The 18,359-nt window shown below is 46.7% G+C and overlaps 2 protein-coding genes across 2 annotated transcripts; one reads left to right on the top strand and one right to left on the bottom strand.

The window, feature by feature from the left end:
• The first annotated feature begins 208 nt into the window (after positions 1–208).
• Positions 209–13,505, top strand: LOC131271383 (uncharacterized). Its single transcript, XM_058272797.1, has 8 exons — positions 209–442; positions 7,178–7,910; positions 7,984–8,038; positions 8,118–8,676; positions 8,749–9,262; positions 11,461–12,406; positions 12,913–13,029; positions 13,170–13,505. The coding sequence occupies exons 1-8, from the start codon at positions 289–291 to the stop codon at positions 13,347–13,349; spliced, it is 3,258 nt and encodes a 1,085-aa protein (XP_058128780.1). The 5' UTR covers positions 209–288; the 3' UTR covers positions 13,350–13,505.
• A 38-nt stretch (positions 13,506–13,543) lies between these two features.
• Positions 13,544–17,392, bottom strand: LOC131259058 (uncharacterized). Its single transcript, XM_058260473.1, has 5 exons — positions 17,302–17,392; positions 17,111–17,214; positions 16,946–17,017; positions 14,248–15,096; positions 13,544–14,170 (listed from the first exon to the last, which is right to left on the bottom strand). Exons 1-5 carry the CDS (start codon positions 17,390–17,392, stop codon positions 13,544–13,546), a joined length of 1,743 nt encoding a protein of 580 aa, XP_058116456.1.
• Between the last annotated feature and the right edge of the window lie 967 nt (positions 17,393–18,359).

Below are 18,359 nucleotides of genomic sequence, written 5' to 3'. Positions count from 1 at the left end.
TGCAATGTTAAGTGTATTTGGATTTTGTGTAGCGTTCTGTGCAATTTAGAGAAAGAAGCAGTGTCACCAGTTTTCCACGATAGAAAATACTTCCCGGGGGTAGCGGGGGAGGGAAACGAAACCCTTATGGTTTATTCAACTTTATTTTTGAGCAATAGTTTATCGTGCAACTGTGCAATTGTTTTCGAACACAATATTCAATCGACGGTAGTTGTTTTGCAGCAGAAAAATTCCAGTGTGCGCGTGCGTTTTAAATAATACCGCCAGCAAAGGAATAGAACTCGCGTTATGAGTACTGCTGCTGGAACCTGTGTCGATATCCTCGATGAAATCGAAATCAAAACAGAACCACCGGAGCAAGAGGATGGTGTGCTGATAGAATCGCCTCAGGAACATATCTTCTTGCAGCCATTCATACCAAGTTTTCGTGCATCGTTAAGAGGTAATTGGGAAGGTGAATTTTTGTATGTTGTGTGTTTCGAGAAAAACATCAGCGAAATCGGTGATGTTACGTTTTTCGCCAAACTTCTGACATCAAGCGAAAATGTGACAGATCCCGTTTAATCCTACATGCTATTTTTAGCGCTGTCAAAGGGGTCTGCTAGTTTATCGTGTTTTGCTGCGTGAAGAAGGTTGTAAGCTCGTAGCATATTTGGTAGCATTTTTACACGCCATTAAGAAGGTTGTTGGTTCGATCCCCTGCATCCTTTGACTCTTTTCTGCGTCATATTCAGATTAGTTTGTGCGATACAATGTGAATATTGCTTCATCTATTGCAATTATTATTATCTGCCGTAAGAAAGTAAGTTCCACGTGCATTGACCAATTTGTCTTCCGACCGTCCATATCTTCTTGGAGCTCTTTTTAATTGAAGTGTTATTCCTTCCATCTTGCATGGTCGGAATGTTCGCTTTCATTAAAAAAGAAGCCAAATCGTTTTGTGCAACTTAAAACGGCCGAAAGATAGTACAGTTCTAGTCCAGTCCCCTGTGTATTTGGTCTAATTTGGTTTTATCGTCACTCCGCAGAGCAAGAAGCAATTGGCGTTTCTTTTCCTACTACTGCTGCTGCTGCTGCTACTGATGCCACTGGTGCCACTACTTTTACAAGTGTATACTTCTTTGACTTCAGTTAATATTACTGAAGCTGTCGATTCGGCAACCTCGAACGCAGCTTCCGCCGTGTTCCCAAATCCATTCACCATCGTGCCGTTTCCACTTCCTCCGCTGCAAGAACATTCAAATGGAACATGAACAGCAACAAAACACACCTCCGAGTGGGAGTGGAGGGGGTGGTGGTGCAGCACTTTTTCGACGCAAAAAGGCCATCCCGGTTGCAGTAGCCAAAAAAATTGGTTCCGGCAAATCATCGAAAATTGCATCATCAAGTGGGGCAGTATCGAGCGAGCAAAAGACCACACCACCGAATGCCGATGAACACTGTGAACCTCAACCATCGATAGAGACAACGGCCAAGCCAAGGGAAACCGGGAAGGAGGATTTTGGAAACAGTTCGTCTGCTTTTCGTCGCATTAAACCTAAAGTATCGATATTACCTTCAGCAAAGCCGGCAATATCGAGAAATACTAGGTCAACCACAGCGCAAGGACCGGCACCCGCTGAACTGGAAGGAAGTGAGGATATTGTTTTACCACCACAAACATCAGCTGTTGTTGAACATGTCGCAACGAAGTTAAATGAAGTGAAAAATATCCACCAGGATGATACACCTACGGAATCGGGAAGTACTGTCGAAGCACAACAGGCCAATCGATGTGATGCTGGAAATGTTGTCGATAAGATAAATGATAGTAGTAGTAGGCTGCAGGAACCACATAACCCGACCTCGCTGGATTCTAGTGATCTGTTGCAAAATCAGAAAGCTCCTCAATCAGGCGTCGTCTCCTTTCAGCAACAAGTGGGTGTTAAAGAGCTACCTCCCGGATTAACGCCGGAAAAAAGTGTCGCCACTCAGCATCATCAAAGGGCGGCTGCTCCCGATCCTAAAACCGACAAAGAAAACGTGCTACATTCCATAAAACCTTCTATGGAAATACCAAAATCGACGACTGTTGTAGAAAGTGAAGAAAAGCATGCTATCAAAAAAGTTGCAGTTACACAAACCGGTTCGACCACTCTTAGTGCTCCAGTGAAAACCATCAAAAGGACAATAAATCTAGGAAGTCTCGGACCGGACGTGGCGAAACTTTTAAAGTCAAGCATTGGAAAGGCGACGTTCAAACAGGCGCCTCCGCATGGAAAAAAGTTAACCACGGGGTCAGCGGGCCAGATAAAAGTTCCGCAGACAGTGCTCCGTTCCGATGCCAGTACGGTTCCATCCAGCGACAGCAATGCATCAGCTACCAAACCGCAGGAATTGGATAATCAATGCAATGTTCTTGTGCAAAATCAGTCATCACATCTTTTACCCGAAGCTAATATCCAGAAACAGCAATCAGATTGTCCTACTGAGAAGGAATGTTCCAGTGCGAATACTTCTGCAACAATCCCCTCACATAAGGTGCATTCAAATGACACCGCTGTTGTGTCGAGTACTACAGAAGGTTCATCCGGGAAAACAACCCCCTCGGTCGATCGTTGTTCCGATGAATCAAAACCATCCAGTCTATTAAACGCACAAACTTCAATACAGTTGACGGAAGCGGACAACAAGGGAAATGTTCCTTCTGTTACTCAATCGGTTCCACCCAATCCTCCTCAGCAGTCGTCGACGGCAAACAAAAAGATAAAAAAGATCAGTTTTCTCACACCAACGCAACAGAAAATGTTAATGAGCAGTCTAATGAAAGGGAAGTCAAAACCAACCGAGGTGAAAGCGAATCAACCTTCAATGGCATCGGCTGACCAAGAAGCAATCGCAAAACCAATTCCCGATCAAGGTACTCCCGAGTGTTCCGCTGTAGATCGTCCAAACTTGACAACTCCGTCTACAACTATGGCGACCGATGGTATCGGCAGCTCCGAGCGGAAGGTTGAAATTATATCGCACTTGGTCCTTCCAAAGCTGACGTTCTCTCCAAGGAAAGATGATTCTGCAAGGCTTTCACCTAGCGACAGCTGCATTGAACCAACGTCGACATCGGCGTTAGTTAATCCAATCGATCATCCACCCGCAGTCAGCGATCAGTATCCAAAGATACTCATTATACACAGCACTGGACCATTTTCTGCAACTGCACCATCGTTCTCCATTCCTACTGGCAATCAAAACTCCGGCTCCTTAGGGGCAGATGTGTTCGACACCGGTGGTGTTATTCAAGGCACCTCGACACTTCATTCTCTGACCACGGCGGTACCTTCAACTCCAGAGAAACGACGCGAACCACCGGGTTTGGTTACAGTCACAGTTCTACCACGATCCCCATCCGCCGCTATATCTGAAAATCGAATGCCACCAAAGCTGCCGATACCGGATGTCACCGTTTCCGTTGTTCCAGCAAATCCGTCCCATACAATACAGCCTGTTTCCGTTGTACCAGCAGGTCCGTCCCATATAATACACCCTGTTTCCGTCGGTTCCACCATACCACTCGAACAGCGTATCGTTCCAAGAATTGTCATCGACAAGAGTTATGTTGATCAGGACAGTCTATCTTCATCCTCATGTTCATCGGTTTCTTCCACCGAGCAACCTTCCAAACACTATAAAGCGAAATCAAAACAACAGTTGGATACAAGCACAGGAAAAGGGGTTGGCGTGGCTAGAAACACCACCGAAACCCAATCAAAAGCCATGGGCTGTTCGCCAAAGACACGGGATATGCTTCGTGAAAGGGTTTTGAAGAATTTGGAGTCCCAAAAAATATCACCGCCCGAGCCAACGGTGCCAAAAACCCTCCGTTTCTACGCTGGCAGAGTGGTTCCACCCGTTGGTTGTTCGAAAACTGATCCAATGGAAGGTAACGTTTCCACTAACTCAACTGCGAACAAGCTGCCACCGGGTATTTCTCACAATTTACAACCTGTCGATCTCCGGACGCATCCCACGTTCAATGCCATGCAATCTAAACGCGATCTTTTTCAACTGAGTTCCACCAGGGCTAAAGAGATATTCCGTAAGGCAGAAGCATTGTCTCAAGATAGCCGTGCGGGAGGATCACATGATATTATTGTAGATGCTGACACCAGAGCGACATTAGACGGTACGTCCTCGGTACAGACTCACCATACGCAGCGACAGGAAATAAATGAATTCTATGGATATTCGGATTCCTGTATCGATAGAGATAGGTTGGAGCGTGACAAACAAAATCGCACATTCAATTCAATTCTGGAGGACCTTCAGAAGTTGAATGAGACGGCCTTGGAAGCAACTGTTCACCAGCAAATTGATAGCGATCGATCGAGTCCCAGTGTGTTGGAGATCAGTGAGGCGATGGATGCAATGGATTCTCCCGATCAACAAGATGATTACGATGCGCCCACGGAAGAAACGATAGATGTAAGGGTTGAACCCGGACAACAAATCGGCTACAATGTAGAGGAACCTTTTACAACCGGGCCGCAAAGCAGCCACGATAAAATTATACCATTACTGGAAAGTTTTTCAAGCCCTACACAAAGTCCGCCCGCTGAAACACATATCGTTGAAACTATTGAAACAGGAACCCCATCTGGAATGGTTGAAACAGATTCCCCGATTGCTGAATGTAATACCAATAGAACAAAACAAACCGACCCGCCTGCAGGAGACACCACTGAAATGACTCTTCCAGCAGAACGGGAAATATCAGTAATTGATGAAACGGGACCAACACTCGTCGATTCCAGCACTGCACAAGCTGAAGAAACAAGTCTAGAGAAACATCTTGAAATGGATAATTCAGAAATACCAGAAGAGAGTTTGGAAGGGGATCGAACTAACGTCGCTGTCATGGAGGTGAATGATGCCGTAAAGGATAACAGTGTCGTGGAAGCAACAAATCTCGATAGGATGGCCAACGACTCCATCGAACCTAGTTGCTCGTCCATGAGTACTAGATCGCCACCAGCTAAACCTGCCGAAGATCACGAACCTACCGGTGTCGATCTAATGGTCGCCATGGCAATGTCGATGAAGCAAGGAGGCAGTAGTACGGAAGACGAAGAAAATACTGAATCTGACTCAGAAAGTGATTCCGGGAGGAACAACTTCGATGAGACGAATCCTGAAATGGGTAACGCGGAACCTTCACCTTCTTCCGGAAATAACCGCGAGCAAACAGTGGTTGACAGTGTGACAAAAATAAGCCAACGGGAGAAGCGGAAGAGAAAACGGGATGAATTTATCAATCTACTGCTACGACATGTCGACTATAAGTCGCTCATGGCTGAACTAACCGGTAAACAATCCCACCGGGAAGAGCCCGCTCCTGATCAGTTATCCGGCAACGGGGTGGCATCCGAAGGCGGAGGCAGGGAAAACGAATCATTGAACTCTTTGGAGAGAATGGCAAAGGCAAGAGATCAGGCATGCAAACAAAACATAACTGGTCGAAAGGAGCACGGTGACAAGCCAGATGGAGCAAATTTAAAAGAAAACGAAACGGTGGGTCCAGATTTGAATGACAAAGCTTCAAGTGACGAATTGCCAGTACCTGACGCTGCAGAGGGGCGACGAATTGGGGCTGCGAAATCATCTTTAGGTGATTGCTTAGATATTGACACCCGACGGAGGGATGTTGACTCGCAGAGTACACAAGATTCGGAAAGATTGCCTTTGATCGAAAGTGAGGGAAAGCAGGGTGGTTCACTGGAAGAAAAAGCACAAACCCAAGATGCGGAACAACTGCAAATAGTACCTGATCAGATGCACGACGACCAACTAGAAGAACCGCATTCTGATCCCAGCGTTTGGCACGATGTTCCAGACGTTGAAGATGGCCTTCGCAACTCTGCAGAAGAGACAGTTGTACAAAAAAATGAAATCTGTGATAACACCTCGGCTGATGAGGCTGCAAGTTCCCGAAGCTCACCTATGCAGTCTACGTTTGATGATCGGCAGCAGCCTGAAGCAGAACAAACGATAGGACCATCTGTAGTTGAACGTCCAACTGCACGTTTACTGGAGTTAGTAGACGAAACTCCCGCGGAAGCGTCCCTAGAGGACTGCGATACAATCTGTGATACACCCAATACCGTCAACGATCAAAGCGATACAGTTTCTGACACTTTGTGCGTGGAAGCTACGACCATACCTGAAGAAGAGGCTATCGATACAAGGGAAATCTTTGAACCGGAACCGTTGCCGGTGAGCGAAGTGTTGCATTCGGGAGAAAAAGAGATGGAACAAACATCAAGCAGAACTTCTCGAGAGCCCGTTAGCAGCACGAATAAAAGTACAAGAAAAAAGGGCAAGAAGCGACCTGCGAAGAGTTCGCCTGCTACATCGACCACAAGGCCGGCCGCGAAGCGGAAAACGATTCTTCAGCACATAAAACCTCCATCGCCGCCCGTATTCGATAGTTCCGAAGCACCCGTATCGAACGAGGTGGTATCCGATTGCTCTACCGATGGATTTTCTGCTGTGGAGCGTCCTAGCACTCAGGAACGGGAAGATGAAGTGGTAAAAGCCTCGACAGTGACACAAAGCGCTACAGAACAATTAGAGTTAACGTCGAAAAATAATACTAGCAACCAAACGATAACAGAAGAGCTGAAAAGCAATACCAGAAAAGTTGGGCGAATGGGGAAAAAAAGACAAGTTACAAGTGTTGATGGAGACGGTGACACTCGACATCATCCTAGCAGGCACGATCTCCAAACTGTCGAAGTAGGCGTACAAAAGACTCATCAAGTAGCATCACATTTGTTTAAAAAACAACCTGCTTATCCCCGGGAGAATACGAGGGGTAGCAGTAGTAGATTAAATAAGCGAAGTATATCTAGCAGCAGCAGCAGTGGCGGTAGCACTAGGGAAGCAGCAGCCGATTTGTCCTCTGATGCCTCTTCCCGGCGAAGCGGACGTGCCACGCGTGCTGCTAAGCGGCGCAAATTGAAGCGCAAGAAACGCTCCACTCCTCGTGGTGGGCGAGGTGCGGATTCGGTTTCCGATACACCCACCATCACCGCATCGTCCACCACCAGCACCATCGACGACGTCACAAGTGCTGCTGGCTCTCGTACACGACGTGCTGCTACCTCTTTCAAACGCTCTAAAGCTTCCAAAATCTCTAAAGCCCCCAATACAGATGAGCAGTTCATTATCAGCGAGATCGATACGGAGGACGATTCCGATTCGGCGGGCCGACCACGCGTCCTAGAGGTGATCAACGTACGGTACCAACGTACGGCTTCTTCGAACAGCGCACGACAAACCCCAGCAGGATCTGCAGGCATCGTCGGGGGTAGCGCCACAAGGATGGACCCCACGGGCGTAACGATATCGGCGAGGCAATCGCTAAACCCCAGTCCATCGGACGCGACGGTGTACAAATGCGGTAACTGCGGCAAGGAACTGCACCGGTCAGCGTGGCAGGAACACTTTGCGTTCCACAATGGGGTAGCGTTCCGCGAGGGCATCGATGAGCCGATCGATCTGAAGGACGTGAAAGCGGTCGGGAATGCCATATACCGGTTTATGAAAACCAACCGACGGTCGGAGGTCATCTGCGAGAAGTGTAGCCAGGTGAAGAAGTCGCACTTGGGCATGGCGTCCCATTTGCGAACGTGTGGGATGCCGAAGGAGGCCATAGAGGCGACCAAGGTGACCTGCGAGCACTGCGGACGAAAGATGAAGGCCGTCAGCTTTGCGACTCATCAATCGTTGCACTGTCACGTTCTACGGGAGCAGCGTTTAAAGGAGGCCGCCGAGCAGGCTCCAGCACAGCCGGTGCTTTCCAGCGGCCCTAGCGGAGATGAAGCTACTCAACTGACGGCGAGCGGAAGAAAGAAGCGTCGATCCGTTAAGTGGTATGTAACTCATATGAAATTACCCTAAAAGGTTGTGTGTTTGCGTTCGATGTTCATTGTTTTTACATTTCAGTGCCGAAAAAAAGATAAGAAAGCTTGCACGAGAAACGATTGAAGAACCAAAGCAGGTAACTTTTCACGAAAGAGACAATTCATTCATCAAACCTATTCTATAGAACATCTTTTCCTTTTATGTTGTGTTTACAGCTACTCATAAAAGTTACAAACCGTATGATAAGCAAGGGTTTGCTAATCAGCTGGCTGAAGGACATGAAGAACACGGGGCAGACGACCTGCAGGCACAAGGGCTGCTTCTTTGTCGGAACGTCCGAGGAAATAATGAGAAGCCACAGTAAACTCTGTCCCTACGCCGCGAGTACGGCACCATTCTACGAGTGTGCAATATGCCAGCATCAGGAGGCGAACCAGATGCGAATGTACGACCATGTACGCCAGGTGCATCAGATGGAATTGGGCTCCGTGCAAAACGTACCGAGCGACAATGAAAGCGACACAAATGTTGCGTTTGACAGTGAAATGCGAGACGATGGTGCGAGCAGTAGCTCCGACATGGATGCAACGATCAAAGAAGAAGACCTCGAAGACGCAGACGACGATGGAAAGTGGAAACGAAAGCAACCGGCGAAAAAGGGCGCTCCTAAGAATGCTAAGGCTACGAAACGATCGAAAAATCGAGCCTCAGACGGGGATGAGGCTCTGAACGAGACGTCTGTGTTGGCCGACGAGGGAGAAGTGTACAAAGAAAGTAGGTGTTTTTTCTAATACTTCCTTAGTGTAGTAAATAATAGGTATGGTTAACCTGCACTATCTCTTCCAGTGGTCCAGGCTGAAGCCGCCGAGCTGAGGGCGCAGCGGAATAACATCCAGTTCACCACCATCCAGTGGATGTTTAAGTTTCATCGGGAACACTACGGCAGCCGGCAGCTATTCCCGCAGCTTCAACCCGATGTGGACGTTCGCTTCCTGCAGATGCTCGCCATCCGTGAATACCTTCCGCGCTCGGTCCATTCGCTTCGGTTTCAGCGACGCTACGCCAAGCTCTACGGTGAGCCGTACAAATTGCGAGCGTCCGACAATTGGCGCCAGCTGTTCACTTTTCAAGGCGAGGTGCTCGATGGTGAGCCGATTTTTTACTGTGGTGGCCCCGTGACGGCTCTCGATTGGTTGCCCATCCCAAGCGACGAGGGTGATGACGCAGCGATGGATCAGATTCTAGCCATCGCCTGCAAGTCCGGTTTCGACGATTATTACACGTGCGAGCAGCTATCGTCATCAGTGCCGCGCAAATGTCTGATTCAGATCTGGAACGTGGGACCGTTGCGGAATGCCAGGTATGTTGCGATACGGTTGTTGTTGTAATTTTCTCAATCTAAACAATACACTGGAGGAAACAAGAATAGCACCACCCTGTTTTTTGCCAATATTTGTTATATTTCGTTAAAGTTGGAGCTTTTTCGAGTTTGGTACGTTATTACAATCAATTTTACAACTTTCCAGTGGATTACGATCGTATTCATGTGGGCTAATAACGTTAAAACCAAATAAGTCATGAAAACAGGGAGGAAATAAAAATAGCACCACTTTGGATTTTCGTTCAGCAATTGAAGCTATTCTTACAAAACCTCAATTAAAATATACTTTAATGATTTTATTAGTAAATATAAGAGTATTGGTATCTAATCCCTTCAATACGCGGTAATTTAGAGGTACAAAATACATTTTTTTCAGAGAGTTCTGCTCATGGCGCTCCCAGCATTCACGAATACGAATTAGCACGTAATTATTGCTTCATTGTTTGACATTTGAAGTCAACCACGATGACCATGAATAGACCAAAGGTTTTTTTATGAGATTAGGATACAAAAAGCCTGCTGGCCACCTTGATAGCTCCATTCTTATATCAGGAATCCAACCTGTAGTTAACATCAACTCATGGAATCCGGTACATTTTTATTGAAAAACGAAGTCTAAGCTCATCCAAGTTTAATTTTGTTCAATTAATCTTGTTTCTAGTACATCAAACTTCATTCTCAGTCAGATGCATGGCAAGGTAAGCTTTCGTTGCAGTGAGAGAACTCCCCATATCAATGGTTTAACACCACCAACGTTCCGGCTCATTTTAACACCAGGTTCTAGTTGAAAATCTAGGTAAAAGTATTGTCAAACATGTAGGAAACCAAGAATGAACTTATTTAGCCTGAAAAGAACTTTTTTCATGTGTCGCTGCAACAAGTATACCTTAAAGCGAATTTGAACCGATTCAATGCATGTCGCTCTGTCATGTTGGACTTGCGGAATCTTTGTGGCTACTTGTAGTTTTCCCCGTTCAACGTAATTTGCTGCAAATGTCTTGTTGGCACCTTAAGTTGAATTCTGCATAATTTAGAATCACTATTCGTCACTGGTTTGCTCCTTATTTATAAATTATTCGCATATCCATCTCCGTAAGCTGGGTTTCACTCCTGCGTTGGTCCTTGTGGCCGTCGTTACCGAAATGTTTCATCAACCCTACTGCTATGATATGTAATCGAAAGGTTTTTAGACCGATTTTCAGGGAACAGCCCTCTGCTATCATGGTCAGTTTTGATGTTTAGCTCGGTTTTAACGAAGCGATGCTGTTCCTGACACATGGCTTCTAAATGGCTTGGAAAATCAAATAACACACGACTAATAATATTCAATTTCTATAGTTTAGGTTGCGTACTAACTACTAATATCTTAAAAACTCATTTAAGATGATTAGTTTTTTAAATATCTTCAATCGTTGAACAGAAAACCAAAGTGGTGCTATTTTTATTTCCTCCCCATTTTCAGGCTTTTTTCGGTTTAAACGGTAATTCTCCACATTAAAGCGTCCGTAATCCACTGGAAAGTTGTGAAACTGATTGTAATAACGTACCAAACTCGAAAAAGCTCCAATTTTATGGAAATATAAAAAATATTGGCAAAAAACAGGGTGGTGCTATTCTTGTTTCCTCCAGTGTATGTTCAGGTATACACTGAACAAAACAATAGGAAGCGTGCGCGATACTTATATTTATTGTTGGTAGATGTTTCCATCATGGAAACCATGTTCCTCCTCTTTTCGAATTTGAGCAGAAGCTTCATCTGTGTGCATGACGAATAGAACTTTTCCTACCTTTTTGACTAAGTAAGATATGTAACCAATAATACCAATTTTTCCATTATTCAATGCACAATTTTCTCCGTTTACTCGATTGAATCAAATGTAAACCGTAAAACTTACCTTTATTTTCTTATTACAATCCATTCACGCTTGTCCGTATCCGTATTAGCCCGGTTCATGAAGGTCAATCGAGGCAGAAAAGTCATGTCCGAAGCGAAAAAAGGTACAGGTAGTATATAAGTGACCGGCTGAAGCAATGTAGTTTTGAGTAGATAGTTGCACATTTTCCTCCTCAAGGGTGTTGGGTTATTTTTATTTTTTTTTTTATTTTTGGTTTTTATACAAACCGTAAGTACGTTATTGTATAACTACATGTTCTTCTATCTTCGAAAAATTTTCCAGAGAAAGCAATCCGGCAACTCCCCGATGCCCGCAGCTGTCGTTTGCCATTGCGTGCGATTTTGGCCCCATCTGGCAGCTGTCCTTCTGCCCGAGCGGATGTTACAACGAACTCGATCGGGGCGACAGTTTCGACCGGCTGGGGCTGCTCGCAGCGACCGGCTCCGATGGTGACGTGTACGTTTACGCCCTCAATCGTAGTATGGTGAGCGCCCGGATCGAGCTCCCGGACACCAAACCGACACCTCGCATCGTACACCTCCAACCGGTGTTGCGGCTTTCGCTCACCGTGCACCACCGATCCCCCTTCGGTGACACGAACGCTGCCCACCATAGCTTCACCGGTCACGGCGTAATGAAAATTACGTGGTCCCGCGCGAAAGGCCACACTGTGTTTGCAGCCGGTTACTCGAACGGTGCCGCCGCGGTGTGGAAGCTGACCGAGGCCAGCTTTAGCTCGGCCATACTCGGCACACTGAAGGATGGCATTCGAACGTTGCTGCCCACGCACAAGATATTGAACGCTACCACCGGCAGTGTGTCGGCGATTGATGTGCACTATGGACAGGGCTCGCGCTATCTGGCCGTCAGCAATACCGACCGGCGGTTGAAGGTGTACGATCTGCACAGTGGCCACCATCAGCCGCTCGAGGTGCTCAGCATGCTGTCGCGCAGTCGCATCACGGCCATGCGTTGGATGCTACACTACCCGGTGCTGGTATTCGTGTATGATGACGTCTTCTTGACGGACCGGGTGGGCTACACAGTTCACCAACCGCGCGAGATTGGGCTCAGAACTATGCCGCTGCTCACGCTTGGTACGGAAGCGACCGATCTGGCCCTAAACGAATGGATCAGCACGAACGCGATAACCACGGACGGTGGGGACGTAGTGTGCCATAAGCCGATTCCGTTCGTTACCGGTATCCCTGCCAAGAATTTTGGACAAGTAAGTGGACATTCCGTGTTATCGGCAGGGGGTGGTAGAGGGTTAATTGTATGGATAAGTAAATTGGCCAAATTAAAACCGACCATCTCATCGAGTTCATGTAGTTTTTGTTTTTTGAAGTCCCAAACTTTTTTGGAGTAAAAAGATGCCGCCTCGCGATAATAAAATAGTTCACTGGTTCACAAATACATAATGTCGGAAAGATCTCGAATGTGAAGAAAGTATGAAGAATAACAATAATTAGAAGATCGTCTTCGGAATAAACATTGTAGAACGATTTTATAATTATTTTATAATTCAAAGCAAAACCGGGAATCGAACCTCAACCGTGGGGGGTAGAGCAATGCACCGTTGGTATAGCGACTATCGATGCGCTGCTCAGAGTCGTTTCAAAAGACGCATAAGTAGGAACCATGCGAACGGGGACTAGTTTCTAACAACTAATTTCATACATTTTGTTTTGTTCTAGACATCGAATATTAACATTGTCTTCTTTTTCCTTGCAGCTACTTACAATGACAAACTCCGTCGGAATTAGCAACGTCGACACCGATGGGCTGGATCTGTCCTCCTACGAAGCTTTCGCAAACAATTTCGCGCTGGTTTTCTCCGACACAGATAAGGTAAAGCAAACGCATTTTCACTGCTATTCACACTTTTTTTTTATTACCCCGATGCAATACTATTTGATTATGGTTCCAAAACATGTTACTCCATTCACAGATAAGTATGTTTCAATGTTGCTATTTTCTGTTCCCCCCAGAATCCCTCACAATCGGATCGGAAGTCGCTGCAGATAAAATCATTTCGCCGCGGAAACATCGCCCAGTATCCGGGGGTCCGGTTGAACCAGATTCGATGGAATCCGAACAGTTCCTCGTTTCTGTACTATGCCATCGGCTACCAGGCTGGATTCGTGCGTGTTCGCAAAATACAAGTTTAGGATTAGTTATGCGGGTAAGGTGGCGAGTGTACAGAAATAGGGGCTTGTGCTAGCACCGTGTTTGAGATGATCATTCCAAATGCGCAGTGAAGTCGATTTAGTCTCATTTCCAATTTTAATTTTCGAATAAGGAATGAATAAAGTTTCATTTTATTTATAATAATATCTTTTTTATCCTGATCCAGATACTGGATTTAGTTTGCCCCACCATCATCGTCGGCACCGCCCGTTTTCTCCGGTGAGTTCTGTGATGACGAGGTGGTCTCACCTTCCTCACCCGTCGAGCCTTCGCCGATCGTTGCCAGCTCGCTCTGCCCATCGGCACCCGGTTCGGCGGACGGCGTCGTCGAGACGGCAGAGTCGACCGCCGACGACACCGAGCTGTCGCTCTTCTTTCCACGACGTTTCTTCTTATGCTTCTTTTTCTCCACCTCGCCCGTTTCGTTCTCCTCCTCCACGAAGTTGTAGTTCGGTGGGAAAAGGGCCGCACACTCCTCCTGACCCTCGACCGCGTTCTGGCTGACGTAGCACGGTCCCATCGCGGTTAGCGCAAGCATTGCGTGGCTGGTCGCCTTCGACACCTTCATGATCAGCTTGTCGTTCACGTTGGGCTTCTTCGTCATGTAGCGTTCGGTGGTTTTGGCGATCAGTTCGGCCGTTTTGGGGTCGCCGGTCGTGAAGTACCCGAACGCCATAACCTGCGTTTTGTATTTGTCGTTCATGGCCACCTCCAGCACGTCACGCTTCTTGTACGCGTCAAACACCATGCAGATGTGGGGTGGCTCCGGGATCGGATCCGGTGGTAGAAATTGCTCCGTCAGCTGAGGAGATAGAACATAATTTGTTACTATCCCTGTTCTTCAGTTTAAAAGCCGGTTTAACCTGCCCTGCTACTTACATGCCTGAAGAGGAGATAGAACAGTGCCGCATTCGCACGGCGATTTGTCGGAGTCCACACGCCCGGTATGATCAGCTTCGGGCATGTGTCCTCATCGAACGTCTCTTTCGACACGTTCTGTGACGAATCGGACGAGGTGGCCGTCGCAATCGAGCTAGCACTCTTTTGTGGTGGCAACTTCGTAACCATCTTCCACGTGCCATCGTTCGCGTTGTACAGCATCTCGAGTGGCTCGATCATGCGCGGAATCACCTTCTCCACGTTGCCATCCGCGTCCAGCACCTCGACCGGTTCGGTGATAATCTGCACGAACGCCCCGATCACCTCCTCCGGGGCACGCGTTTCACCCTCGTTCAGCTTCCACACGTACGCCTGAATGTCCTTGTAGTAGATCTGCTCGAACACATCGTCCGCCAGCCGGTTCTCGCACTCGAAGTGCAGCACTTCCAGCATCTTCGGGTTCAGGTGCACCAGCCGCTTCTCCTTCATATGCAGATCGTGCTTCTCGGCGTGATCGTGCAGCTTCTTGAACACGTCCTTGTGCACGTGCGGCATAAACAGCGTGATGCCCATGTCCGGTATGTTCGCCATAATCTCGTCCGTCACGTGCGTGATGTAGTCGAGCCGCTTCTTGGCGGCCGCCTCCTTCTCGATGCGCTGCACCTCCTCCTCGCGCTCCTGCCGCACGTCTTCCCGCTCCTGCTCTTCCGGCGTCAGCTCCCACAGCTCGAAGTAGTTGCGCTCGAGTTCGCCGGCCCGACACTTCAGCTCCGTGTCCAGCTCCTCGGTGATCATGTTGATAAGCTTCGGCACATTGGTACCGAACATAAGATTCACTATTTTACCGTGCTGTTAACGAAAATGGTTTATGGTGAATTTTACCCTAATTTTTGAACAATTGAAAGTTATTCGATACCAAGTGAAAAGTATTAAACCTATCAGAATGCTTTTCCCATCAATAACCCTCTCAAGCTGGCAAGGTCACAAAACACAGATATGTGCTGCTTCATTGCCGAACGGGCCAAAAGGGGCAAACCCATCAAATAAAAGTGGAACATTGTCATTTCGCGACCGTTTACCTTACTTTACGAGCTTTTGCAGAACACCAACCAACGGGGATTGTGCGGATGGTATCGATAGCAAATTGATTTAATTTTATTGGTTTGCATTGTGGAACCTGACGTGTGTGTGTGTTTATATGTGTGGTTATTTACATCACAGCCTAGACGAAGCTTGCGATCCGCCCCGTCCGTTCGGATTTTGATGTGATGGCATAGAACGAACTTCCATACGGTTCGCTTTTTTCTCGTTAGACGTTTTCCGCGCTTCGTCATGTTTGTCGGTTTATGGACACATCGTAAATGAGCCGTAGCGCATACACCGCAGGGAATTCTTTTATCCACCAGCGTTACGTTCTGTCCCATTTTGTGGCGAAAATATTTACTTTCCTTGCCGTCGATCATTTTGAGCTGAACCGGGGTGAAATGTACCAACCGGTGAGAGCAATTTGTTTTCTGAACCATCAACAAGAAAACAATAAATAGTTCCAAAAATAGCACAACCCCGACCGAACCGTGTTTGAAGCGTGTTATTGGCATTTCCGACTTAATTTGTAATTTTCCCAACGACCAAAGGCAAGGGTAAACAACGTTCGTGTACGAATTAAATTGTAAATTTTTAAACTCTTTTTCCCAACACGGCACGTCAAACTTTGGCAGACGTTCGGACGACCTTCGGGTGTTCCGACAACGAAGGACCCGTACGTACAGGACTCGCACAGCCCAAGGCAGCAACAGTAGCTAAGAAACCGGGTCAAATGTAGCAAATTAAAAAGAAAATGTAACGGACTTGGATGGATGTAAAACAGTATGATGCATTGTACTGTGTACAACTTCAGGTCGGTAGAATTTATGATGATATTAAGTTGAGTGTTTTTTTCTGTTTTCTTTTTGTCATCTGCTCCTCTGTTTAAATATATTACATATTCTCTTTGATCTATATGCTTTTGGATAAAATAATTAAAGAAATATTTGTTAGTCAGTTTAGTTCATAAGACTAAGTTTTATCTTTTGCAAAATTCTGGAAAAGTTTTAAAAAGGAAACTTGTAAAAAACAACTTCCCTTTTTTACTCCTTATTTATTGTATGGTCGACTTTGGACATCACGGTAACGTTCTGTTTTCCAGTCTCAAATGGCAACAATTTGCAACCGATCGCGTGCCAAAAGAACCTCACCCCCACCAAATGCATCTCCCTGCTTGCATAAAAAAAAATGCTCAAATCCAGTTCCACCATTTCATAAACCTGTCGTTGCTGATTTGCTGTTGCTCGGTGGAGGTGGCCACAGTGCTTCCTTTCCTTTAGATATAGACGGGCTTTGGGGCTGAGTGAAAGCGTGGCTTGAGCAACAGCTTGAAATTTGTGGCCACTTCACTCTTGCTTCCAGTGGTTTTGGGTGGTTTGAAACAGATTTGTGAGCTTCTCCTTTTCGTTCTCCTTGAATCGTTTAGATGTTTATAAATCAAAACCGAAGCAAGCGGTTCGAAATGATCCATGGGCGATGAGACTCTGATTACTGCGTTAGGATACATTAACTTTCAATGAAACTTTCCGATGCGTTGTTGGCACGCAATGTTTTCCCTTTCCATGATTTATACACAATTCACCGATTGATTTTTAAACCTTTACCCCGAACTTACCGATGCAAAGAGCCACGTCGGTTCGCTTTTGTTCCGGAATCGTTTCAGTGCCGTTATTTCATCCGTCTTACACTGCGGTGAAAGTGGAAGAAAAAGCGCATTTCTTTGCAAACACCCAATAAATAAATTACAGAAGCATAACGCAAACAAACTTATCACGCGTACAATCGCCAGCTGCAGGTTGTCGCCACCCAGCTCGAGCTTGATTTTCTTCAGGCTGCCGATCATGCCAACGCAAGGGCCGCACCATTCCGTGTACACGTCCATCACTGCGGAGAGAAAGGTCCATACGTTGTGTTAGGGGTTGCGCTGCATTGCATCGGAAAATTGCGCCATCCCAGGGCGCTCGAGCTGACCGAGCAAACCATCACGTTCGAGGAATTTTTCAAACTCATCGTCCGTATTGATTTCCGTCTGAAGCTGCTGAACTCCTCCCTTCTTCGCCATCCCGTAGCAAGTTTACTCTTTCGAACTAAGCTAATTTGAAACACACAAACAATTTGGAGTTGAACCCGTTTCGCTTTCTTTTTGTAACACCAAGATTTTCTTCGCCAAAAGCAAGTTTAAATATGCCAAAAAAAGGAAAAATTTCCTCCGAAACACCGCACTCTGCGATCCGTCAGGTCGTGTCGAAGGGCTCGCTAGGACTGCTGCGATACGAAATTGAAATAAACAATCGCTACCCTTTTTATACCCGACGGGCAAGCAACCGCCTGCCGGTTGCCCGAGCAACGGCACACCGGTAACCAATAGTTTTATGCTCACTTCGTTGCTTGGGGCACCGTTTAAGGACCCTTTTTGCTGCACACCACTACAAAACCCGCTGGCCGGGAAAACCGAGCCTACCGAGCCGTTGATGTGGAAAGGGAAACCGCGATCAGTGTTTTCTTTTTCCATTGCAGCACACATTGTGTTGCTTCCATTTTACCGGCCGCTCACGTGTTGTGCTTATGTTTACGGGAGAATAGTTAGGAGATGTTGGTTTGACAGTTACAGGTACCGGGCGTCCGCTTTTTGTTTACCCCGAATGCGTACCAAGAAGTAATGGAGTGTCTATGGTCTCATGGTTTTCCCATTTGCTCGGCTTCGACCTTTGAAGATCTTTTTCTTCCTTTTAAAAAAGATCCCTCGAGTGCGTTTGCCTCACGCTGCGGTTTCACGAGCATGAAGTGATTTATGAATACCCCAAGTCAAAAGTACGTGCTTGCGGGCCTCCATTGCTTCATATGGTTACACGCTGGTTTTTTTTTTCCTTCCTTTCCTTCAAGGATGTTACTTCACTGCAGTGTGGTTTCGGAACAAGGGAAGCAGCTGTCTTTTGGTCGTTTAGCAACAAGTGTGTCGACTCGACACGCCATCTACGCCGCAAGAGGTGTCGAAGGGTCACACATCATCATGCGCCTCCATTGGAACG

The sequence above is a fragment of the Anopheles coustani genome, chromosome 3, assembly GCF_943734705.1.
Source record: "Anopheles coustani chromosome 3, idAnoCousDA_361_x.2, whole genome shotgun sequence".
Classification (NCBI taxonomy): domain Eukaryota; kingdom Metazoa; phylum Arthropoda; class Insecta; order Diptera; family Culicidae; genus Anopheles; species Anopheles coustani.
This window is presented reverse-complemented; position numbering and strand designations above follow the sequence as displayed.